The 26,245-nt window shown below is 36.6% G+C and overlaps 1 protein-coding gene across 1 annotated transcript; it reads right to left on the bottom strand.

The window, feature by feature from the left end:
- Window positions 1-1,539: 1,539 nt before the first annotated feature.
- Window positions 1,540-26,245, bottom strand: LOC131683437 (iron-sulfur cluster assembly 1 homolog, mitochondrial). The gene is made up of 5 exons (XM_058965421.1): window positions 26,048-26,245; window positions 25,921-25,974; window positions 25,791-25,866; window positions 3,384-3,458; window positions 1,540-1,997 (listed from the first exon to the last, which is right to left on the bottom strand). The coding sequence occupies exons 1-5, from the start codon at window positions 26,126-26,128 to the stop codon at window positions 1,894-1,896; spliced, it is 390 nt and encodes a 129-aa protein (XP_058821404.1). The 5' UTR covers window positions 26,129-26,245; the 3' UTR covers window positions 1,540-1,893.

Below are 26,245 nucleotides of genomic sequence, written 5' to 3'. Positions count from 1 at the left end.
ATCTCTTTGAGATATTAAGCAGGTATTGAAGAATATTTCTTCAGTACCAGCTTAATACCTTAATGAGGTATTAATAATCAATTAATAAAAAGATTTTGACATGATACCAGAAAATAGTGCGCTCGGGTTATTGACCAATTATTTTCTAATAGGTTACTCAAACAGTTTTGGACCCTTAGAGGAAGTGAAATTACGTTAACGTTACGTTATTACTGTTCTTGAAAGAAAACTATCAAGAGTCAATGGATGTTTTATACATTGACATAAACTCGAAAATGACATCCCTAATAAACATCTTATGATCCAAGAGCCTAACGACCTGTTCAGGGTATAATCCAAACAATATGTGGAATCGTTGGACTATATGGGTTAAAATTCGTGTATAATTTTTTTATTAGGGATTTCTTTACAGCGTCATATCAATGAAAATGGTCATCTTAAACATTCGCATAAAGTGTTACATAAAATGCTTATTACATCGAAAAAGGAATCTATGCATTTTTTTAGCTCAATCGGACATCATTAAGGTGGTGCGGCGTTTGAATATTGATTTCACAATATTCGAAAAACTCCAAAGAGAGTACATGAAATGATGAAAATCGATTTTTTTGTCGAAGATGTCTAAAAAAGCCTGAAACATCACCATCTAGTGTCAAAATAAACGAAAACCGCTAAAAACAAATTTAAAATCTTTTTAGTTTCAAGGAGTTAGAAATTCTTGCAAAAAATCGGAAATCAGAAAAAAAAATTTGTAATTCCTTATGATTTCAAAAAAAATCCCGACGAACTGGGCATGGGAGCAGAACAAATAAAAAGATGGCAGGGATTAAGGGGTTCCTACTGCATCAATGTGAAAAGATTTTTGTAAAACGGGACTCCACAGTTTAAAACCAGTTTCGTAAAATTTTAAAAAATAGCATCTTTTAGGTGAAAATGGGCCTTTTTGATCGAATTTTCGCAACGAATTGAGGGAAGAACAAATAAATAAATTCGACCATAATCGGAATCTTAACTAACTGGATATAGTTTTATCAGAATTCATCCTCTTTTTCACCTTTGAAGTTCTGTAAAACATTGAACTTTCTCCCTCAAGATTTAATATTTTGAGAAGGCTCTGTTTAAACTGTTTACAAGCAAAGAAAACTGTTAAATTATGAAAAATCCAAAATAAAATTTTGAGGTTTTTTCCACCTATACGACCCTGTACACCGCCATGATTTTAAAGTCATAGAACTGTTCGCAACGCTGATGTATTCTATACTCTAGTTAGAGTCTAGTTGTAAGGACATGAATCATAAAAAACATATTTGATGTTTTCATCGGACGCCCGCGTTACGCGGTCTTGGAAAATGCTGCGTTATTTACAAAAGGGAGGTTAAAGTTTGATTACGAAATCCTAGGAGGGGGAAGGAGGGGTCGAAAATCGTCGGAAAAAACTGCGTCATTTGTGTACGATCCCTTACTGGATCCAATAAGCTCGCGATCACTTCTCTTAGTCTATGAAATTGTTTTATTTATGAATGTGGATTAAAAGACCTGTTTAGAGGCTTAGTGGCACTATTTTATTCATATACAACATACATTTTTTATCTATATTTTGCAGAGTTAACAAGACTTTTCTAGAATTCTCTTGATACTTGAAACAAAATTCCAACTCGCACCACAAAATCCATGTTCGATTTAAATAGCACATTGGATTTATTTGGTCAAATACTTCAACATAGTATGTACAGCATTGTGTTTACTTATGACAAGCTAATAGCACAGCATATCTACTTACCAAAAACTAATAGCACAGCATATCTACATACCAAAAACTACTATATCGCCTGACTTAAGTAATTCTACGTAAATTTATTATTCTACTGAGTCCGAAACATTACAAATCAAATCTTAAATACTAAAAGATTCTCCACATCCGCATGTCCCTTTGATGTTTGGGTTGTTAAACACGAACTCCGCCGATAGTTTGGTTTCTACATAATCCATTTCGGTACCTTGAAAAATACATGTGAAATATTAAATTTTTAAATACAAAAAATATTAAATTTTTAGGTAGGTATGCTTAGAGTTGTAATGTATCAGGTAGCCAAAGAATAGACTCAATATAAATTTTCTCGTTTTTTTCTGTTTGGTGGCGTAAAGAGTTACACTAATCTGGAATAACCTACCTACGCCCAATTGTCTCATGTTCACGAATTGACAACTGCGAAAAACGCGATTGAATATGTAAATTATAATAACAATCTGAAGAAAAACAGTGCAATAATTAAAGCTTTATGTCTGAAATTACGTTCAGAGCCAACGTTTCCAATGTAAACAGTCCAGTTTTTCATTAGAAAATGGAACTGTTATGCCGAGAAATCAGATGGAAACTGGAAAATTCAGTCCTACCACGGTCTATACAAATGATGTATATTTTTCCTTTTGTTTACCAAAGTGCACGTCAGGAGATTTCTGGCTACATCAAAATCAGAAGTGGATGCGTTCGTCATGTAGTAAGTATTTGGAAGCGATGGCAGTGATGAGGAACTTTACAGGATTGATCTCACTACCGCACTTATTAAAATCGCACCCATCTCTTTTTACTGAAACTTTCTCTGTCCACAATTTTTTTCAGTCCCCAGAATCTAGCATAATGTGGTTCTTAATTGGGCGCCGCGTAATTATGTTATTATATACTTTGTTTGGATTTATTGTTAGTGGGACAATTATGCGTAGAATTTCAGGAATGGGACAAACAGCGTTGGTATTTTTAACGAATTTTTCAAACAAACTGTATGATTTGGGTGTGTTCTTTGAAAATATGTCTGAAAAAGAATTGTTTAATGAAAAAAAAATGAAAATGTTCAAAAAGTAACATGGAACAATTGTGCGTAGAACGGCAGAGTAATGGTAATGCTGGCTGCTCTTCGCCAGATGACAATAAAAGAAAAGCAATTTTTCATTTAGTTCTATACTGCCTATAATCGCAAGTCAGCCCCATGTAGATAGGGAATCCGACTGAATATGGGACTGACTTGCGATTATGGGCAGTATACGCCTGGAAAAATATTCCGATGGTTGCTTCTAGAGATTTTAACATAGACGTTCCAAAACATAAAAATATGAAATTTGTTCATTTCAGGAATGAATGTCTTATGCTTCGTTCGATCTCTGATATATCACAAGCAACTACACATGGAGGTACATGCAATGATATCGTGTTCGTAAAGAACATCAATGTTGAAAGCCGAAGATATTTTCTGTATTTTTAATTTCGCAGGCCAATACTTTCCTCAATCGATTGCAGATTAATTTATATTTTAAATGTGATGAAATAAAATCATAAACAATTTGAAATTCTACAGTTACACCAAATAAACAGTTTGAACATAACATACCTAATAACGATAATTGAGCCTTTTTGTCAATCAAAACTTTGACGCCATCTTGTACTACCTCTTCGTCCATTTTATCTGAAATTTAAAAAAATGATATTTTATACCAAAAAGCAGTGTTCTAAATCAACAACAAGTTCGAATATAGACTTTAATTTTGTGATACTGTTCGTATAATAGCAAAGAAATGCACAATTTTTACATTAAAAACGCAGTACGTAAATTCGAAATATCAAATTTGTGGACCAATAACACTTAAGCTACTAAGTACATACACAATAGATCTAAATACTTGTCATAGTGATTCGTCTCCTATACCAAAAAAGGAACATACAAACCGCCGTGAGACTTCTACCTATATTCCATTCATCTCATCAACGCGAGGCATACATAAACATAAAAATGCTAATAAAAATGCATGCAATAAGCGACCCGATACAAAATTATTACCAATAAAAGTAAAAATCAATGTTACTTGCTAAAACATAATAAATTCATAACAGTTTTAGCCTTCGCCTTGAAAGGTTGTGTTTGCTGATTGGTTGTAGCAACCAAGGCTGTGCAAGCCGTGAATAGGCTAGAAGCTTGTGTACCGTGTCAGTATTTGATGCCGTGTTGGTGCGGAGACAGGCAGGATTGTTGGCTGCGAGAGCGGTCGTTTGGTGGTGGTACCACGCGATAAGCGAGTGTTGGTGCGAAGGCAACGAAGTCTCAGGTAAGCGGCGCCCCACCTTGGTGGTAGTAGTGGTTGCGCTGCATACAACCGGCGCTTGCGACGGAGTGAGACAGAGCTGCATCTGGTTGGTGAAGCGGCTCGCTTCATCATCATTCATTCATCCGTATTAGTGCAGATACGGGATTTTGAGTATTTGTGTACCTAGCCACGCTGCGTAGTAGGGGAATACCTCTGGACCCACAGGTAAGCGGCAGCCCCACCTTGGTGGTGGTAGTGGTTACGCTGCATACAGTCGGCGCTAAGTGAGACAGAGCTGCATCTTGTTGGTGAAGCGTCTCGCTTCATCATCACTTATTCATCTGTGCTAGTGCAGAAACGGGCTTTTGTGTATTTGTGTACATAGCGACGCTGCATAGTAAGGAAATACCCCTGGACCCACAGGTAAACAGCGGCTCCATCTTGGTAGTGGTGGTTGCGCTGTGTTCAACCCGAGCGTGACAGAGGGAGACAGCGTGAATCTGCAACTCTTCGAAGGACAGGTAGATTTTAATATAATTTTGCTAGTGTTAGTATTTAATTTACTTACTGTGTATGGTAGGCGAGATGGAGGATAGTGAGATGGAATCCTCCATTTCACAAGAGCAAAATTCTTCTGATCCCCCTCCCTCAACTCCCCTTAGAATAAAATTATACCCCCAAGGGTCTTCTGGACCTTGGCAGGTTTTCTTCAGGCGGAAAGGAAAGCCATTAAACCTTGTGCAAATTGCACGGGATCTGACTTCACGATTTTCTGCTGTTACAGAGATCGTGAAAGTAAATAAAGATAAACTTCGAGTTAGCATTGATAACATTAGACAAGCTAACGAGATAGTAGCCTGCGAACTCTTCACGCGTGAATATAAAGTTTACCGACCATCCTATTCATTTCGTGTAACTTTCGCTGGGTCTGCTTTGCCTAGCCATGTTCTCATTAATAAAATTCGTCTCCCCGTTCGCCTTTTCATCCCTCGTGTGATGAATTGCCTCAATTGTAAACAGCTTGGCCACACAGCCACTTACTGTTCCAATAAGGTACGGTGTGGCAAATGTGGGGGGCCTCATCAAGAGGATACATGCAATAAAAACTTAGAAAAATGTTTACATTGCGGAGAAACTTCACACGAGCTCCTTGCATGTCCCATATATAAATTGCGGGAGGAGAAAATTAAACGATCCTTGAAGGAGAGATCTAACCGGGGATAGGTTTATTGAAATTGTTGATTGGATTTTCAAAGCATTCAATATTTCTGAACCACTAAAAAGTATACTTTTAGCGTTCCTCCCAACAATTAGAACATTTTTAGAGCAGCTGATTGCTCAATGGCCCATCCTTGCAGCGATTGAATTCTAGGGGATTTCTAGGAATTAAAAAGTGCTATCCTTTCTATAGAATTAACATCCCCTTGTTTGCGGGCATTGAGGTTGTAGCTGTCCAAACGAATATTAAAGGCAAAGACATGTCTATCGCTTCTATATATATACCTCCCAAAGCTCAAATTGGACAACGTCAGATTTTTGAGGTAGTGGAATCCATGGCTGCTCCGCGGCTGATACTGGGAGACTTCTACTCGCACGGAGTATTGTGGGGTTCCCTCTTGAATGATAATCGATCCTCTTTGATATACAATGTTTGTGACGAGCTCAATATGACAGTTTTAAATACAGGCGAAGCAACACGCATTCCCAGACCACCCGCACGACCAAGTGCATTAGATCTATCTCTATGCTCGACATCACTTCGGTTAGATTGCACGTGGAAGGTTGTACCTGATCCTCACGGTAGCGATCATTTGCCAGTCGTTATTTAAATTAACAGTGAATTAGGCCTCACGAATTCAATCAATGTCCCTTATGACTTGACACGAAATATTGATTGGAAAAAATACCAATCTTTAATTTCCACTTCTCTTGTTTCGACGGAAGAGCTACCACCTACCGAAGAATATGAATTTCTAGCGGGTTTGATTATTGAAGCAGCAGAACAAACCCAAACGAAATGCAATCCTGGTATGATAATGAACAGCCGGCCTCCTAATCCCTGGTGGGACAAAGTGTGCTCGGATGCATATGAAGCTAAGCAAGTTGCTTACAAAGAAATTATGAAACAGAAAGGGTGTACACGTGCAAACTTTGAAAATTATTCGATTTTACAAAACAAATTTGACAGTATACGTCGTGCCAAAAAGTCTAGTTATTGGAGACGTTTCGTTGATGGCTTTTCAAGAGAAACATCAATGAGTACTCTTTGGAACACAGCCAGAAGAATGAGGAATCGAAACGTAACTAATGAAAGCGAAGATTTTTCGAATCGCTGGATATTTAATTTTGCTAAGAAAGTTTGTCCAGATTCTGCTCCTGCGCAGAAAATCATTCGCGATGCTCCCACAAGTAACGATTCCATAGATTCGCCTTTGACAATGATGGAATTTTCAATTGCACTCCTCTCATGCAACAATAATGCTCCGGGTCCAGACAGAATTGAATTCAACTTGGTGAAGAATCTGCCTGACCTAGCAAAAAGACGCTTGTTGAATTTATTCAATAAGCTTCTTGAGCAGAACATAGTCCCGCACGACTGGAGACAAGTGAGAGTTATCGCCATTCCAAAACTGGGAAAACCAGCCTCCGACCATAACTCGTATCGACCGATTGCAATGCTATCCTGCATCAGGAAATTGTTGGAAAAAATTATCCTACGACGTCTCGACAATTGGGTTGAGGCGAACGGCTTGCTATCAGATACCCAGTTTGGTTTTCGGAGAGGAAAGGGAACGAATGATTGTCTGGCGCTACTTTCGTCAGAAATCCAACTAGCTTACGTAAAAAAGAACAAATGGCGTCTGTGTTCTTAGACATAAAAGGAGCATTCGACTCTGTTTCCATTGATGTTCTCTCCGAGAAACTACATCAATGTGGTCTTTCACCAATATTAAATAATTATTTATACAACTTATTGTCAGAAAAGCACATGCATTTTTCATATGGCGATTTGGCAACATTCAGAATAAGTTGCATGGGCCTCCCACAAGGTTCTTGTTTAAGCCCCCTTCTCTACAATTTTTACGTGAATGACATTGATAATTGTATTGTCAGCCCATGCACTCTAAGGCAACTTGCAGATGATGGCGTGGTTTCTGTTTCAGGACCAAAAGCTATAAATTTACAACAACCACTGCAAGATAGTTTGGATAATTTATCAAGTTGGGCTTTGAAGTTAAGCATCGATTTCTCTACGGAGAAAACAGGTTGTTTTTTTCAAGGAAGCGTGATTCAGCTCAGCTTCAGCTTCAGTTGGTTGGTAGAACGATAGCCCAAGTCATGACCTTTAAATATCTCGGAATTTGGTTCGATTCCATAGGTATATGGGGAGGCCACATTAGGTATCTGATAAAGAAGTGCCAACAAAGGATAAATTTTCTCCGAACAATAACCGGATCTTGGTGGGGTGCTCATCCAAGTGACGTGATAAGATTGTATCAAACAACGATACTTTCAGTAATGGAATATGGGTGCTTCTGTTTCCGTTCAGCTGCAAACACTCACATTATTAAATTGGAACGAATACAGTATCGTTGTTTACGAATCGCCTTAGGTTCCATGCAATCGACACATACGATGATTCTTGAAGTTCTAGCGGGAGTTCTTCCCTTAAAAGATCGATTCTGGGATCTCTCCTCTCGTTTACTTATACGATGTGAGGTTATGAATAGAGCTTCTATCCCGGGAATTTATTTCCCGGGAATCCCGGGATTTTTTGATTTCCCGGGATTCCCGATTCCCGGGAAATTATGTTTTCTCATTCCCGGGATTCGGGAATCCCGGGAAAAAGATTTTTAATTTATTCCAAAAGGCTTAGGTTCTGCCAATGAAATTCTGTAGGAAATATTTTGACCGGTCAACATTTGGGGTGCGTAGTGGTTGCAAATTTTGCTTTTTCAACTGATTTGCAGATCAATGAAATATATAGTTTAAGCTCTCAGATATTTTTTTTGTGACTTTTCAAGTATATAGTCCAAGTCTTACTCAAGTCACTGCTAAAGAATGTGCGTATTTTCATGCAAAAATGGATGAATTTGCCGGCCGTTGTTCCGTAGCATTTCCTTACAGTAGCGTTAGCGGAGCGCAAGATATCTCTGCAACCGATGAGCCGATTGATCAGATTTTTTAACAGTTCTTTTAACAGTTCATTTTAATAGGTAGATCTTAAATGAAAGGGCCTGTAAACACAAATTAGTTATGGAAATAGTGTTACTTTCTTAAAAAATCAATCACTGTTTGTTTTAAAAATTGTTTGTAGAGATATTGTACTTAACTCAAACGCTATTTAAAATAAGAAATGTTTCTAGAGCATCTGCAGAAATATTTGGTCGGTTCATCGAATGCATACTTCGTGTAATTTGTTTTACCGGAACTGTAATATCTGCTTTATCGTGAATTTTGCATGCCCGAATATTTAAATTTTTGGATGTATAAAAAGTAATACAGAATGCTGTATCCGTCATGTCATGTCATATCATTCGCATTCAAACTCTTTGAAAGTCGCTTTCAAAGACGCACGCTGAATTTTTGAAATACCTTAAGATCAAGAAATTCAGATTTTGATAGATACTCGCTCGTAACAGGAAATCGATGGTAGACTTCACCCATCACTGCACATTTCGTCCATTATTTGCTGGATTTTGATTCATACTTAATTCTCAATGATGCTGATCCTAATGTGACGGAAATGGATTCCATATATTATGTTTTCTAACTTAATCGAAAATAATTGCACACTACCCTGAAGCAGCTCAATCATTTCATTCAAGATTACCAAAGAAGGTGGTTTGCATTAAGTTGTTCTGAAGTTGAAATGTTCTGATACGCATTCCAATTCTGGACATTAACTCCAGCAGCTGCGTTTAGTATATCGTCCCAATTATAATTCTAATACCAAATTTAAGTTGTACATGTACCCAAGAAAAAACTTTAAAAGAAGCTGATGTTATGCAAACTAAGTGACGAGTTATCAAATGATTCAGTGATGTGTACTCCACCCAATCAGCATCTTCTGACAACTGCTTTTAAGACAGATATACATGCAATCAAACGAGTATGAAAACTTTTCAATTTTACGTTTCGTTTTCAAGAAAGTGATCCACTTTTTAATTTTTTTCCATATTCCCGGGATCCCGGGATTTCCCGGGAAATTTCATATTTATTTCCCGAATCCCGGGAAGCTGAAAACCGTCGGGAAATGGAAGCTCTAGTTATGAATCCACTTGTAATTGAAAATTTCGAAAGACTTGTCGAGCTTCAATCCCAAACCAGATTCATGACAGTGTACTTCAATCACATGTCACAAGAAATAACGCCTTCTAGTTATGTTCTGACATGTGTTAATATACTAGATACTCCCGATTCCACTTTATTTTTCGACACGTCCATGCAAGAGGAAATTCGTGGAATCCCGGATCACCAGCGCTCTCTGGAGATCCCTAAAATATTCATAAGTAAATACCAACACATTGACTGCCATAAAATGTTCTACACTGATGGGTCACGAATCAATGAGGCCACTGGCTTCGGTATTTTCTACAATAACACCTCGATCTCTTTCAAGCTTGCAGAACCTGCCTCCGTTTATACAGCCGAACTAGCAGCAGTTCACTATAGTCTGGAAATCATTGATACTTTACTTCCGAGCCATTATTTCATCCTCACAGATAGCCTCAGCACAATTGAGGCACTACGCTCATTAAAGCTTGATAATCACGCTCCGTTCTTTTTGAAGAAGATACGAGAATACTTAACTAAATTAACAAATAAATCTTATCAAATTACCTTAGTGTGGATTCCCGCTCATTGCTCCATACCGGGTAATGAGAGAGCGGATAATTTAGCCAAAATAGGGGCGCTGGACGGTGACATCTATGAAAGACCTATTGCCTTCAATGAATTTTATAGCGCTTCTCGTCAGAGGACGCTTACTAGTTGGCAAACATCATGGGACAATGGAGATCTGGGACGGTGGTTGCACTCAATTATCCCTAAAGTATCAACGAAGGCATGGTTCAAAGGGTTGGATGTAAGTCGAAACTTCATTCGTGTGATGTCTAGACTCATGTCCAACCATTATACGTTGAATGCGCATCTCCGCCGTATTGGGATCGCAGAAGATAATCAATGTGCTTGCGGAGAGGGTTACGAAGACATTGAACATGTTGCTTGGTCTTGCACTGAATATCGTGAAGCCAGATCCCAATTAATAGACTCCTTACGAGCCAGAAGAAAACCACCCTATGTACCTGTTCGTGATATCCTCGCTTTACGAGATCTTACATACATGAGCCATATTTATTATTTCCTGAAAACAATAAATATTCAAATATAATTATCCCCACAATGTTTCTAGTTTTTTCCCCTGCTACCCACAAACAATTTAGATTTCTTCGCAGTTAGTTAAGTTAGATAAAACGATATAAATAAAGAAAAAAATAAACAAAGATTACAGAAAAACTATCAATAGGTTTACAATGAAATTCAAGAAAATAGAGTATAATTAAAAACATTCAAAATGATGATTATCCTCAGTGTTAGCATTAGAAAGTGAATTTTTTTTATAACGTGATAGTCTTAAGAACCTTTGTAACATGTTATGTAAAAAACCCCGGCGTAAAAAAGCTTTTGCAAATGCCGTGTCAAATAAACGTTTTATGAAAAAAAAAAAACATAATAAATACATATTCGATTGATCCAAACGCACTTACAAACATATCAAGCACGAACACGCATTGCATAAAGATGGAAAGTTGAACTCTATCCATACCCTAACAAACCTAGAAATTGCAAATCATCGGGTACATCGCACGTAGATTCAAACCCATCGCAGATGCCCTCATTTGAGCGACCGAAAATAAAAGTCGCAAGGATAGAACATGCTTCGTAAAACCTGTTTCAAATATATTAGAATATAAAAACCGGATATAAACTTCAAGCATAAAAATCGGACTAGGACATTCCTTTGTAAGAGTCGGGTAAAAAAACTCTCAGTAAAAAAATCGGAAAGAAATACACCCGATTCTTACAAAGTAGTTTTTGTTAGCCGACTTTTAATCTTGAACATCAAGATATACGGATGCTCCTACGAGCGATTTAATTATTTTTAAACGTTTTTTATACTGGAGGTTAACCCTTGCCGAGTTTTATGGGTGAGAACTTTTAAAGCGATTCTTATGCTGAAGAATTATCTGTCTGATTTTTATGCTTGAAGTTTATTTCCGATTTTTATATTCTAATATGTTTGAAACGGGTTTTGCGAAGCATGTTATATCCTTGCGACTTTTAATTTCGATCGCTCATTTGTGCATCTAAATTTTAACTCGCACAACAATAGACTATTAACAAGTCAAGGAAACGCAAATAACTATGTCCCCATTGGTACATTATAATATATTCTTCATATTCAGTCTTCTTTGAAAATAATCATTGTGTGTAATTACCGATTTTGGATTGCTATTTTTTCCTTGTGGGGTAATATGAACAAATCTTGAGAGGCTAAACGACCTTGTCGCAGCACAGTCATATTTTATAACAAAAATTAAAATAATTTTATTAATTTTTTGAAGTAGAATACTTCTAACGTTTCAATATAGGGGTCCCGTTTCATGATTGGTCGGTACAATTCGCTCAAAAAGCAAGCGTTGCTGGGACTGCCTCTTTTTCATCGAATGAACTGCGACGCGTATAAAAAGGGAACACAAGAAAAATTCGTTAGTTTGTGTTCTGACGTTGTAAGCGTAGCAGCTGCTGCGTTTCATGTCAGCTCACATTCTTTGATGGTAGGTAATAGATACCATGATTGTCGCTAGGCGCTGATAGTATTTCATTCTAATCATGAAATGACGTGCCAGTTTCATGCATACACTGAAGATACAATGATGACACACCATAGAAAAAGCAGAAAGCTTTTTTTTCAGAGCTGAATAAATGGATTGACGATGGGGTGGTTTAGTGCGAGAACCGCGCTCTCTTGTTCTTTAAATTATTGTGGCGTCAGGTGCGTGTACAGATAAATTCACCACGGCGCGCGTTCCAGATTGCACCGTGGTGAAATTATCTGTGTGTTTCCTCTGGCAAGCCGTAGTGCATACTGGTTGTTTCGTTGTGTAAAGGAGATGGTGTTGGCTTATTGGATGCTGACATTATGATTTTTGATTGATGATTTGATACGAGTTACTTCGGAAAGTTTATTTGCGGGTTTATAGAGCTATTTTAGACTACCAGGGGAAACTTAAAATACTCGGTCCTCGGAGCAAACAGAGAAAAAGTTTTACATATCATCATGCTATAAACACACTTTCCTTAAAACATATTAATTGTATCCACATTAAGCCCGGCTTATTTTATGTGCGGCTAAATGACGCAATGTGCATTTCACTTATTTTGTTTGTGAATATCGCGGCTACGCAAGTGAAAAGCTCCATTATTGTGAAAACTTCACTCTAAGATATCTGCTTGGTTAAGGTTCGAGCATATTATTTATTAAATCATGGGGTAAAACGCGCCTCCTAAGGAAATATGATCATAGTCATAGCTATAGAACATTAATTGGGAGAATTTATCAAATATCATTCAACCAACATTTCCCTGTAATCACAATCATAACGCTTTGAAAAATGTTCAAAATTTTAATAATTCACTACAACAACGGGACAAAAAGCTCGTTGGACTAACACGTAATTTTGTTTTTTTTGTCGAGATTTCACAAAAGTGTAGCTTTAAATCGTCTTAGGTTATGCAGTTATTAGGTTTTCAAAACAATTGTTCTTTTTTTAGATTAGAAAGATGGGCCGGTAATGTCAACGACATTACCGAAATGAAGTAGCATACATTTCAAGTTGTTAATATGAATGCTGCAATTTTTACTAATTTCTGATAGGTTTTATTAAAATAAGTTATTTCGGTATTTCTAATGGAAATAGCGAAATAACGGTACAAGTATATACGATTCTCTACTGTTGCCAAATGAATTGTTTCACTCTCATTAAATGCTATTTTCACGGTTACCATATGAGGATAAATATGTAGGAATATTTTAGGTTTCGATGTACGTGTACCGATATTTCGGTACACATACATCGATTCCATTAGAAATAACGAAATAGTTGGTTTTGATATAACTTATCAGAAGATAGTCAAAATTGTAGCATTCACATTAGCAGCCTAAAGTGTATTCTACTTCACTTCGGTTATGTCTCTGACAATAGTCAACCATCTTTTTGCCTTTCTCATATAGAAAGGTTATGCAATCACTCTGAAAAACGTTAACCTAATCCCGGCCCGGAGGGCAGAGTGTCATATCCCATACGACTCAGTTCGTCGAGATCGGAAAAAGTCTGTATGTGTGTGTATGTGTGTGTGTGTATGTATGTGCGTATGTGTCAAATAATGTCACTCATTTTTCTCAGAGATGGCTGGACCGATTTGCCCAAACTTAGTCTCAAATGAAAGGTGCAACCTTCCCATCGGCTGCTATTGAATTTTGGATCGATCGGAATTCTGGTCCCAGAATTACGGGTTTCAGAGTGCGGCCACACAGAAATTTCTCATATAAACTATAGGAAAAATTAAAAATAGAATTTTTATTTTTGATGCTAAATGTGTTCAAGGTGCATGAAACGTCGAGATTTGATGCAAACTCGAAAAAAAATTTGACGGCGATTCACTTTTTTGGATTTTGGCACATTTTTGCCTTTCTCATATAGAAAGGTTATGCAATCACTCTGAAAAACGTTAACCTAATCCTAAATAAATTTTTTTTCGACTCGCATAAGGTTTCTGGATTTTAACAGGGGCGTAGTTGATGGTTTACGGAGAGGGGTTACACCCCCCCCCCCCCTCTACTGTTCACTTCCCTCCTTTAAAAATCTCCTTAAATCAGCCCTCAGACCACCACCCCATCCAGCCCTCATACCCCTCCCTTTCAACCCCATCATCTTTAAACCACCACTATATCACAAAGCATACCAATTTAAGCTGGGGAGTCGTTCGTTCATGGGACTTTCGTCCTCCTCACATACCCACCCCCGCATGACAAAATGAGTTAGCAAGCAGATAGCATTGATCTAATGCTGATTAGGCTAATGGAGTATGATATTTTTTTGTTTCAAGTGTTTCACCGTCAACACGTAGCTCATCAAGTTCGTGGCTGGCATGCCATTGCGTATAAGTGCAAAGTATACTAAGAATGTAATGTACATTTCCACAAGTATGTTGAACATAAAAATCCTCCGTGCCATAGTTTAGAGAAATGAGAAAGGCACAATTGCACCGCTAGGTGGATTAAAACAGGTTTTTCTTATCATTTATTGATTTAGCAGCATATTCTTCTTAGGAAATTCGTGGTAGAGGTTTTTAACAACTTTTTCAGAACTATTAGATTAAAAAAAGTTTTGTTAAAATGATTTCTTTGTAAGTACTGTTCACGATCAAATATTATTTTTTATCATTCGTAGTAGCTTCAGGTATAAAACGTTCACATAAAGATAACTTTTCGGAATTTAATGCATAGGCTCATTTTTGCATTCTCATTTCGCCCCATACCGTACAACTATTTTCGCAGATTCTTTGTAGAAGGTATAAAGTCTTAGTAAATTATTTTGAAGCTAGATATAACTAGGAGGAGATGAAATATCGTTGTAGGGATGTATGAACTTTACGCATACCGTCATCGGGGGTTACTTTACGCCAAAAATAGGACACTCAAGAACTACGATTACGCAACTTCAAGTTTGAAACTGTTTGATGTTTTATATATAGCAGAAGTACCTCCAAAGACAGTGAAAAGAACTTTTGAAAAATCAAGATTGAACATGAGATAGGGACCACTCATAAATTACGTAACGCATTTAGGGGGGGGGGGGTACGACAAGTTGTGACAAGTTGTGACATAGGGGGAGGGGGTGTTAACTAGATCGTTACGTAACATGTTTTCTTCGAAGAAAAAATTTTTTTTCTTGGAATTTGTTACGTAACAGGGGAGGGGGGGAAGAAGAAATTTGTGACAATTTGTTACATAAGGGGAGGGGGGAGTCAATTTTGGGCAATTTTTGCGTTACGTAATTTATGAATGGTCCCATATAAAGAAATGAAAATTTGGGTAAAGTCGCTGCCAAACTTACGTTAACTTCTTGATTTATTGTTAAGGGTTATGTGTGAATGAAAATGAATGTCGTGCTCGTAAAAATAAAAGGGAATGTTCAAGAACTGCGTACCACGCATCCAAGAACCTTGTTTTGGAGAGTCAATAAGCCCTACAATGAAAAACAACAAGTTGAGAAAAACGCTCTTCATGATTTACTTTTTCGTTGAGTCTTATGAATTAGACAACCTTGTTTTAGTATTTTTCTAAAAGTGGTTTTATTGTGTTCCGGAGTGCAAAGGCATTTCAGGCGAATGGGACTGTTATATTTATTGGGCAGGTCAGTTTACCCATTTTTGATGAGATGTCCTTTTCCGATATACTAAGGAGCTTTTTTGTTTAGTAAGGTAAAACCATAAGGCCATTCGCCTACACTGTCCTTTCTGTAATTCCACAATGAATTGCTTCAATACACACTTTTACTATAGCGTTTTTACAAAGACGATGTTTTAAATATAAAGACATACGGAGAGAAAAACAGTGAATTTGGTTGAACGGTTTACCAAGTTTTTTTTTAACTACTAGTTTGGGGAACCAGAAGTTTTGTGTAAATAGCGAGTGACTTGATGTTTTAATGAATGCTTGACGAATTTCTTTTGAGAAATATTTTGCAAAATACTCATACGTCTCATACTTCTATTTGCAAAGGCAAAAATGGATTCCTTCTACCTAGTGTGTGAAGCGTGAACAAACAATGAGTGACAATGCAAAGCAAGAGGATGTCCCGTTGCGGGTAAACTGTGTTGCTGTTGACTACTCAACAGTAAACAACACCAAACCAACTGCCATTTCAAACAGCGAAGTAACAACGATTACACTAAATACCTCTAAACCAACAATCAACACTAGCAATAAAGAATCAAATATCGACGACGAAGGATTTACAACAGCGACCCGTAAGTACAAGAAACAAACAAGAACATCGGACCGTGAACATCATGAATGCAGTACCGATGACGACATGGACGTGAACGAAAATGCAAGAGAAGACGGACCGAATGACCCCCAAGGTGCGGCAGACGGAGCACCCTATGTTTCACCACCAAAGAAAAGGATATCAACACGCAGCAGCAAGCTGTGTCAACAAGACCCGATGGACACATGAAAGTAAATTTTAATTTTTACATATTGTAAAAATCATAAAAGACCCACGGCTCAGTTATGCTAACGCATGGAGCCGTGTCAAAAAAAAAAACAAAAAAAAACTCGAAAACGCATTGATTCACGTAACTGAGCCTGTGTAAATGTTTTTCGTAGGACTAGAGAGGATATATCGAAAATACAGCTGATGAGTAATAGACATGTGCGCCGCCGCGCCACGCCGCCGCCGCCGGTAAATTTCAACAAACGCTGACGCCGAAAGGTAGACCGGCGGCGCGCCGCCGACGCTTTTTTCTCACGCCGACAATTCGCGAACTCGAAAATCATTGGCTCATAATTTTATCCACAAATCTATGAACATTGTCTATGGTCCGAATATTTGGTATTAGTGGTTGTGAATTAGATCACAAAATTAACAAAGTCTTGATATTTTCTCGAAAATCGATACTCGGGATGTAACTCATGGATCCATTCTTGCTTCGTCAACTGGTTGTGATTGCGAGCATATAAGTTACAATTGACCATTTGTGGAATGGGCCACAAATTAAAAAAAAAAACACTTCCACTTTCAAGATATAGTTGATACCTAATATGTTCACAAGTCGAGTTCGTGAAACTGTTCATGATATAGTTCATAAAGTAATAAATCTTTCACATAATCTTAATATACTTATATTACAATTACAAGGAACTCAGACTATTGTTCATGGATTATTCGCTCTGCTCTTTGGTTTTGAAATTTCTATGTGAGCTATTGTGTACAACTGCTAGCAACGAGTCTCATAGGCGCGAGCATTAGATTCAAGGAAACTACTAGGACCTGTAACCCTGTTATTCTTTTGTTAAGATTCGGTGTAATGTTCGGAATTAAATGAAACTGCGCTGAGCACCAAAAATACATTACCTAGCCACAATTCATGTCCGTGAAATAATTAAGAAAACTATAAGACAAGTGACTCTGTCTAAAAAATCCGAAGCTCAAGACTAAAATATCACGATAACACGACGAGAAGTTACGAAAACCGTTGCACATCCTAGGGGCAGATCACTCTAGAAATGTATAACAAATTTGCATCAAATTAGAAAAAAATGCATTTAATTTCCATTTTTGCATCAACTTTGCACTCCCTCGCAGAAAAGTTTGTTTAACAAACGTCTTACGCTGATTCACTTTGTTAGACATTTTGTTGAATGTAGAGCTAATTTTTTGTACGGTTTTGACGTCTTACACGCAACGCAAAATATATTGCACGCAACGCAAAATACATTATGAATTTCTATTTTGATGGAAAGAAATGCATTTAATTTAGCTGATTTTAAAAAATGCATCACAAGTGATCTGCCCCTAGTGCACATCGTTCAATTCTTGACTTTTTAGTCAATAAAGTTAATATAAATCAATGTATCATCAAGTTATGAACTAGAATCATAAAAATATTAAACATATTCAGATACAACCACCTACTAAACATTTGAGTATAATGGAATCTTTTTTTTGCGTGAACTAGTTTTGTAAAAACACAAAAAATATTTTCAATATGAGGTTTATTTATCATTGATTGAATCGTGACTTATTTTGAAATTTTTTTCTTGAAGAATAGTTGGGCAGAGTGATCTTGACTTTTCGCGACGTTGGTGCACTGATGTGGTGATGCAGAGGGTAAGATTTCTAGTCTCATAAATTATTCATCGTGTGATCTAGCCCCACTCAGGAAAGATTTTCAGTGTCAGTTGCATCAGCCCAGTATCACAGACAAATAGGACGTAACCAAAACAAACAAAATGGGCTGGAAATGTTAAACTCATTCTTGTCGAAGTGCCCAACCATTTCTTAAGTTACAACACGATGCCGATCTGTGAGTAAGCGCATAATAGGATGTTAGTAAATTAATTGATTCGGTGTATCGAATCTAACTAAGTGTATGCAATGGATTAGAATTTGTTGATCCCCGGAACTGCTGGAGAAATTGGCGGTGTGCAGGTGCAACGAAAACTAGAGATACGCTCAGACCATTTTCAATCAGACTTGTTTAGTGATCAGTTTCAACCCAACAGGAGCTAAAATATCAAGTCGTGGAATTATTATGAATGATAGTAACTGTATATTTAGGTTTTGTCAGAGTGTAGATCTGTATGATTTCAGCACATCGAGCATACTTTGCATTCAACATAGAAGAAAATCTTACGTTGAAAGAAAATGTAGTGCCATGGAATCGTATATCGTCGCTGTTGTGCTATCTTATGACAAGCGCCATTTAGCACTTTTCGAGAAAAACGATTTTTAAAGTTTGAGATTGAATATCTTAAAATTTATAAATGTTAGAAGCTTTTCGGAGAAGGCATTCGATGCTTCTATCATTTCTGAAGTAAACTCTCGATTTGTGCGAAGATCGGTTGACTATATTTACAGTTTTTGCTTAAAATGTAAACCAAAGTCGCTCACATACGTGTCATAACTGTGTATTGATGATAAAATATGTATGACGTGTCACAAATGTGTACAGAAGATTTCATATAAAAATGAATTATAACTGATTCGTAAAATTATGCGTTGTAGATCACTATGTCCAATATCATACTTTTCCATGCGATAGCAGCAATATCAGGTTACAAAATGATGGTATTAGAACACAAAGTTTTTTCCAATTTTCCTCCTTTATTCAGGAAAAACAATGAACAAAAATTGGTTTCACTGACAATTTAGAGACAATGTATATCAAACAATGTTATTGTTGACAGGTGACTAGACGAAACAAATGTTCTTCTTGTATAATCCATCACTACATTTCGGTATACTTTCCAAAACAAGTGGAAATCTCAAAAGGAAATTTGTTCAATAATCATGAATATATAAGCCAACCATTCCCAGAAACAAAACTATGGTAGGAAAAGTTTTGCTCCCGAGACAAGAACCTAGCTAATGGTTATGGTTGATCTGCATAGGAATTACCTATATCATCAGAGACATCTGTTGGCTTGCTATAAGCTTTTCGGCTTATAGCAAGCCAACAAACCTAGAATGTTGTCTCTTTTTTCTTTGTCATAAGATAGCACAACTCGATCACTCGAGAAATTGGCGCTTGTCATAATCGTGTTTCGCTATATGTCAGTAACTCAGCAGAATTTCAAAATTCTGAAAACGCGACTTTATGGAGATTTTAAAACTTGGTAACATGGCATATCTAACTCAGTTCACCCCAAAATGGCGTTTGTCATAAGATAGCACACCAGCGACGATATGCTTTATCATCGCGGCGATTTTGTACTTACAAGAAGTAAAAGTAAACGCCAGCCTGATAAATGAAGTAATCCCAGTAAAGTTCAGCCGGAATTGAACTGGAAATCTGGCTGGTTCCAGTTCGTACACGGGATCCAGTGGCACAACCGATTTTAACTAGAATCGGTTGTGTCACTGGAGCAGGAATACGAACTGGAACCAGCCAGAATTCCGGCTCATTCCCGGCTGAGCTTAACTGGGATGTGTCTACCTTGAAAGGTGTCCTTACACATTCATTAAAAGTGACATTTCTGCGCAGTAATGCCATTAATAGCGACTCGGGTTATGGCACCTGATATCTGCGGGATTCTAAAAGAGCGACGGTAAAGAAGACTAAATAGAAACAAAAGATAATGAAACGACAACAAGAATTAATTTCCTCAAACAAAACAAAAACTTTATGCTATATTTTTTTTTTGTCTCATCGGCATAAACAGAACTTCTGCTCGAACGGGACATCACGTTTGATCAGTCGTTCGATTGAAACACAAAGTGTGTGTTGATTTTGAGGGATTTGCGTCAAGCCGGCGCTAATCTAGTCCGACAATAAGTTAGTGTTGGTTTCTGATGAGGCGAAGCCGAAACGCAACACAGTATGAAAACAAAAACTGTTTTACCGTTGCTTAATTTCCCAAATATAGAACAATAAATAATTATTATGGGTCATTGAAATACAGTCGTTACTCTGCATTCTTCAAATTTGTCCATTGCAATCATTATTTTATGCGAAGTCGTAGTATGCGACATCGACAATTTTTCTATTTCGTTCATCAAATTTTACAACTGTAAAAATAGTTCCACCTTTCATTTATTATCTTGCATTTCGCAAGCAGGGTAGGCACTATTAGACCTTCAGTTTAAAAAAAATATTTGATGTGGTAGCGAGAATTACATTTTGTGCAATGTGTTCAACAGATGTCGCTAGTACATTCTGGGCGATGATTTTTTTAGAATGTTCTTCAAGCTGTAACGTCTGTTTGTATGTGCCTGATACAATAGAAATCGAAAATTTGGGAATGGAATTGTACTGCCAAGATTTTTTTTAGTTACATAGGCGTCAATATTCGTCACGCCGACACACGCCGGCGTGGCGCCGACGATAGGGTCCAACAGCGTAACGCCGCCAACGCCGCCGGCCAAATATGTCGCTTACGCCGCCGCCGATTAAAAATGCATCGGCGCACACCTCTGAGTAATAGCAATATTGTCGCCAATTGCAATTGCTGATGCCATTCAAAATTAATATTTATGACGAATATCACGATAATAGGAGAAAAGTTTATAATTTTCAGACTTTGTATCTACCAGTTATTTAAAATGAGTGACTAGACAATCGATCAATAGCTTTGTAATGTTTAAAATTTGTATCATAAAAGTTATTTAGTATGTATGTATATAAAGTTTAAACTGTTCGTATGTAAACATAATAACATGGATTTCTTTTTATTTCAATCTCAATACTCCCCACGAGTTGCTTCCTAAATTTGCCATATTTGTTTACATTGCTCGTTTGGAACCGTTGGGTTCGATTGTAGCTCATGCCTTCAGTATATAATAATCTATATCATCTTATATAATAATTATATTAGTAGGGTAAAGTGCCTATTTTCACCATACTAAGCAGGGTGCCTCACTAATTCATTAACTTCTCGGCCTACAATCAATGAAATGCCTAAAAATTGACATCAACAACTTTGCTTCGTTGTTAAGAACCAGTATAATAACACAAATGCGCTGAAAACAGTGAAATTCTCGTGTTTGAGTACAAACAGCAATTGAGTGCCCCTATTGTTGCGCTACCATTTGACTCAATGCGTTGAACACTGCAGACACTGCTCTAACCAACGGCTTCAAATGGGTATGGTGACAATAGAAACATGGCAAAAATGGGCTCGTCGCCCTATATCACAGATAATTTAAGTTACAATGTTTTTTTGCGTATGCGTATTATCGCCTACTATGATTACTTGCAAGCATTCTCTTAACCCTACATCCAATTTTTATATTTGTGTTGAACCAGCGAATAATAATATGTTTTGCCTTTATCTAAATAAAACGTTAAATTTGAACTAGAAGCTCAAGAAACATTCTTTAATTTTGGCGTAAAGTAGCCCCCGTGACGTAAACCCCACACAGTGTCGCCGAGCCGGACAAAATCACAAAATTTTATTTTGGAGTTTCCATGATTTAACATTTTTCTCTTAGATTAAAAAGAATCTTCTAAAAATATTGTCTAGGGGACAATATTTTTAGAACAAATAACAAATCGCGCATTAAATTAAAATTATGTTTAATATGGCTGAACTTTTTTTGAAACAGTTCGGAAAGATCACTTGTAGTTAATGACACTTAAAAATTAGTGTACTTTCAGAAAATGAATGTCTTGTTTTGCCCCTTTCTACCCCGAGGTATGAAAAAAGGAAATTTTTCATGATATGTCTGAAGTAGACGCATGGTAATGTTTGATTACCCAGGGTTCGTAATATAATTTATAAATGTCTCTCAGCATTATCAACAATTGAAATATGTATACTCTGTTAAAAACTCACCACACAAAATTTTTTGAAAATGGATTTTCAGATATAGAGCACTTTATATTTGTAAATGTTGAATTTTCGAACCACCCTAAGTGCCAAAATGTTGAGGCAGAAAAAACAAAAAAATAGGATCAAATATGAACTCAGCGCCACAAAATTGCCACAATGCGAAGTTTTCATCAAATTCGGTCACTTTTGAGGTTTTGTCCGACTTTTGTATGGAAGCTGATCACTGTGCCCCGATGTCGGCACGTCATGTGAATGCTTATTTCATATAGCTCGATTTTTATAACATTTTCAAGTTTTTGGCATCTCGTCAGACTTTTGTATTTTTTGTGACCTAAGATTAGCTTTATTTAGCAATTGAGTGCTGGGAAAATTACCAAAAATCAAAAATCATCAGTGATAATTATCACTGCTGATCATGCTGTGCTATGATCACAACCATAAAAAATAAAGGGTTGTGTAGAGGACACAACCACGGTGACATTGAAAATGCAACTTTTCCAAGAGCGTGCGTGTCTTCAGTAAAAACAGGTTACGGCACATGCTAGCTTACTCCCCGATTCCATAGGTTGCAATTTGTCATACACCCTTCCCGTAAACATAATTTATTATTTACTCTCCAACAATAGCAAAATTATAAATTCTTGTGCAACACCATGCTCTTTTCTATGCTTTTAATTTAATCGATTATTTCAATTAATCAATTATCGTTTAGCAATACTCGATTACAATTAGCAACTATGTGAAATATAATCGATACACTCAGAGCTCTACTGAGAGTAAGCCCACACTCTCTTAATTAAATATTTGGTTTTGCAACGAAATATGAAATATTATTCTCCAATTAAATTTTCTATAATTCATATTTTTCTAAAATGTTCATTTAATACGGCATTATAGTAAAAATTCACTTCCTAATACTAATGTTCTTGTTTTGCAATTTTCAGTTTTACATTATAGAATTGTCACAATTATGAATCTAGAACTGTACCACAGAAATTCCAAACGTGTTTCAAATGAAGCAACAAAAAATCGGTAGCGTATACCAGATTTAATATTTGAAATAATAGAACAAAACGCAGGGTGATTGTTTCCGTTCCAGTTTTGCTTTGAACCTCTTAGATAAAAACTAGGCTGCTTAATATGTCCTACGGAATTCGAACAACATAAAATACTAATGCTTGCAAACCTGGAATAAAAACTAATCGATGTTTTCTCTTCGTCAGATGGCTTTACTTTTAGGTTGACAACCAAAGTTCGCTTCAATTTAACCTTTTAGAAACAAAAATCAATTCTGGATGCTACTCTAATATAGACCCCCGCTCACCCACCAACATCTTCAACACACCACGAATTTCAGTTGATGCAAATCCAATTAAGTTTACCCGTGCTTTAAACATACAGAAACATGCCAGATGCCTTAGTGCCAAAAACACATCACGTAAATTCGAAATATAAAACGTGCGTGCCAATAGGCTCATTACCCTACGTATACACCCACCACCAAAAACTTTTGGCGTCTTATTAACAGAACGCGCACACAATCATAAAAATAAATCGGCATACAAACATAACGCACCCTGCAGTGTTCAAACCAAAGGCCACCCTATCCACCAACTTTGCAAACCATCGTATATACACGACTCGTATCGTCCGGACATTATTGTACAGGTCCTGCTCGTGCGAAAATCGAACAAAGACTGACGCAAACGAGCACGCGGTACCTCTATAAATAGCCTCCCGTATCTGATTGAGTTGCTTAGGTGCTCCCTATTGACGGCTCTGTTCGGGATGGATTGACTGATGTATGGGAGTTATCACGTTTTCCGAGATCTATTCATTTTTGCTTGTTTGTGATTAGTGTGCTATTGGAATACAAAAACAATGTAGCAATAAAACATAATTTCAGGTAATTCCGATTTTTTTGCTAATAACCAGACGGAAATCCGTTCAAAAATAAAGTTATTAGCGTTCAAAATAGTGACGCAAAAACGTGACATCATTTGAATTTAGATTTTAGAATGACACCGTGCCCCAGATAGTGTAAGTAAGACATTTTCAATGTTAAGATCACTAGTGATTTTCTCTGAAGCGATAATGTGCTAGAAAAAGATCATTGCCCCAATATCACCACATGTGATCACTGCCTGATTATGATTTTTTTTATCAGGATTATAAAGTTGAGAACATCAGGTACGATAGAAAAGAAGCAAAATCGGATTGATGGTATTATCAGTTATGTGTCCAACAAAAAACACCTTTAACAGGTCACAGTAGTAATAGTTAATAGTAAAATAGCCAAAAATTCAAATCTGCACGGTCTAGCCGTTGTTCAATTAAGTAAAATTAATTTAAAGATTGTTCAACTAAGCTCATTTGCATATTATTGAAAAATTAAACGGAAAATGAGATTTTACATTTCATGGAAGAACTAAATATTCCCTTTGGCGAGCGTTGGCTTCCACATCATAGCCTTCAATAAAGAAGCTGCACCTTTTGAGTATACTTTCGGAACAAACCAATCTGTATTGCTGGGTGGTTTAGTCAAATAGTGCCATTTTTTGGTTGATCGATTAATAGCAAAAAGATTATTTTTCACATAGTTGCAAATGATCGGTGTTAAGTCAGACCGGACTAAGTGTCATTGTATTCATTTCGAGAAAAACGAGTATACAATCGCAGTACGTTAACTTGAAATACATTTTTGACATAAATCTTGCTCATTGTGACATATTTCAAATCTGGTAAAAGTCGAATGTAGCTGATGAAATTATTTATCAAGTGCTATCATTATCTATTTTTTTAAGATTTTGCGAATTAGTCCGATTTGACTTAACACCAACCATTCTGTAATCGATTAATGTCCAGAGATAGGATTAATTGAAATAATCGATTATTTTAAAATATTGCAGAGAGTGATGGTTTTAGAATTTTGCTACTGTTAAGCAATTATTAATAAGTTATGTTTTAACTGGGTGGGTTTATAACAAATTGTAACGTATGTAACCGGTTCAAATTTTCGTAAGAACGGAAATGACCGTTTTGGGGTTTATTCATAATGTAGGCCCGTAACGATAAAAACAGGCACTTCCAATAATTTTGGTACCTATATCGCTAGGATTCTTTTGAAATTTACATATCGTAGCCTAGTACTGGCACGTGTCCTCAATAATGAAAATTCCCGAGGACCATCTAAGTTCATCCGGTTTCTTTTTAAAATGTCTAAAAATGAATCAATTCCTGGAATGAGGTTAACAGCCTATAATGTATTCTCTTCACTCGAGTTAGATCTTTAATATTAACCACATATTTTTCTACACAACATCCTTCGAGTTGTTTTACTAACCCATATATGGAGAAAAAAAATAAAAATAAATCGAAATGCATACAAAAAGTAACATTTTAGCTACCAAAACATTTTGACATATTAGTCTATAATCAAAACTTTTTTATATTGGATTATAAGTAAATTAGTGAAATAATCTCCATAAACTAGCACAAAAAACTCTAACAATCACATTTATATTAAATATTTAGTATATCGCTTATAATCGCATTAGACTTGTTATATAATATTTGGAACAGTTCCTACCTTTGGTAGTAGCGTAATCAAGCGTATAAGACAATCCGTTACAACCTCGCTGACGAACTCCCACCTTCAATCCAATCTGTCGAAAAGCAAAAAAATTAGGAACGTCGAAACTTAGAATCGGTATTCTTACGTATTCTGTTTTTCCGTCTAGGAGATGCTTAATTCTTGTAACAGCAGCGGGTGTCTGAAACGCATATGTAGGAAAATTCAATGTTTCGGGATAGGTCCTCTTACTTATATTTCGAATCTTTTCTTACCAAAATGAGTGCAGCTCTTGTGGGTAAAAGTTTCCTTTTAACTGCCCTAACCGTCGCTGTAGCAACTACTTTTGATGCCATCTCGCTATTGTTAGGTCTGTTTACGATATTCACGAGAATTTCTTCTAAATCATTTCACAATATTCGAACGGTTCTCAAAGTAAATAAGACTGTTTCCAGCTGATTTCAATCTGTCAA

The sequence above is a fragment of the Topomyia yanbarensis genome, chromosome 2 (genome assembly GCF_030247195.1).
Source record: "Topomyia yanbarensis strain Yona2022 chromosome 2, ASM3024719v1, whole genome shotgun sequence".
Lineage (NCBI taxonomy): Eukaryota > Metazoa > Arthropoda > Insecta > Diptera > Culicidae > Topomyia > Topomyia yanbarensis.
Note: the sequence above shows the minus strand (reverse complement) of the source record. Positions and strands in the feature narration are given on the sequence as shown.

Coding starts and splice junctions, on each gene's coding strand:
- LOC131683437 (XM_058965421.1), bottom strand. CDS start 26,128: ATGGCATCAAAAGTAGTTGCTACAGCGACGGTTAGGGCAGTTAAAAGG. Junction 25,975..26,047: donor CAAGAGCTGCACTCATTTTG/GTAAGAAAAGAT, acceptor TATGCGTTTCAG/ACACCCGCTGCTGTTACAAG. Junction 3,459..25,790: donor TGATTACGCTACTACCAAAG/GTAGGAACTGTT, acceptor TTTAAATTTCAG/ATAAAATGGACGAAGAGGTA.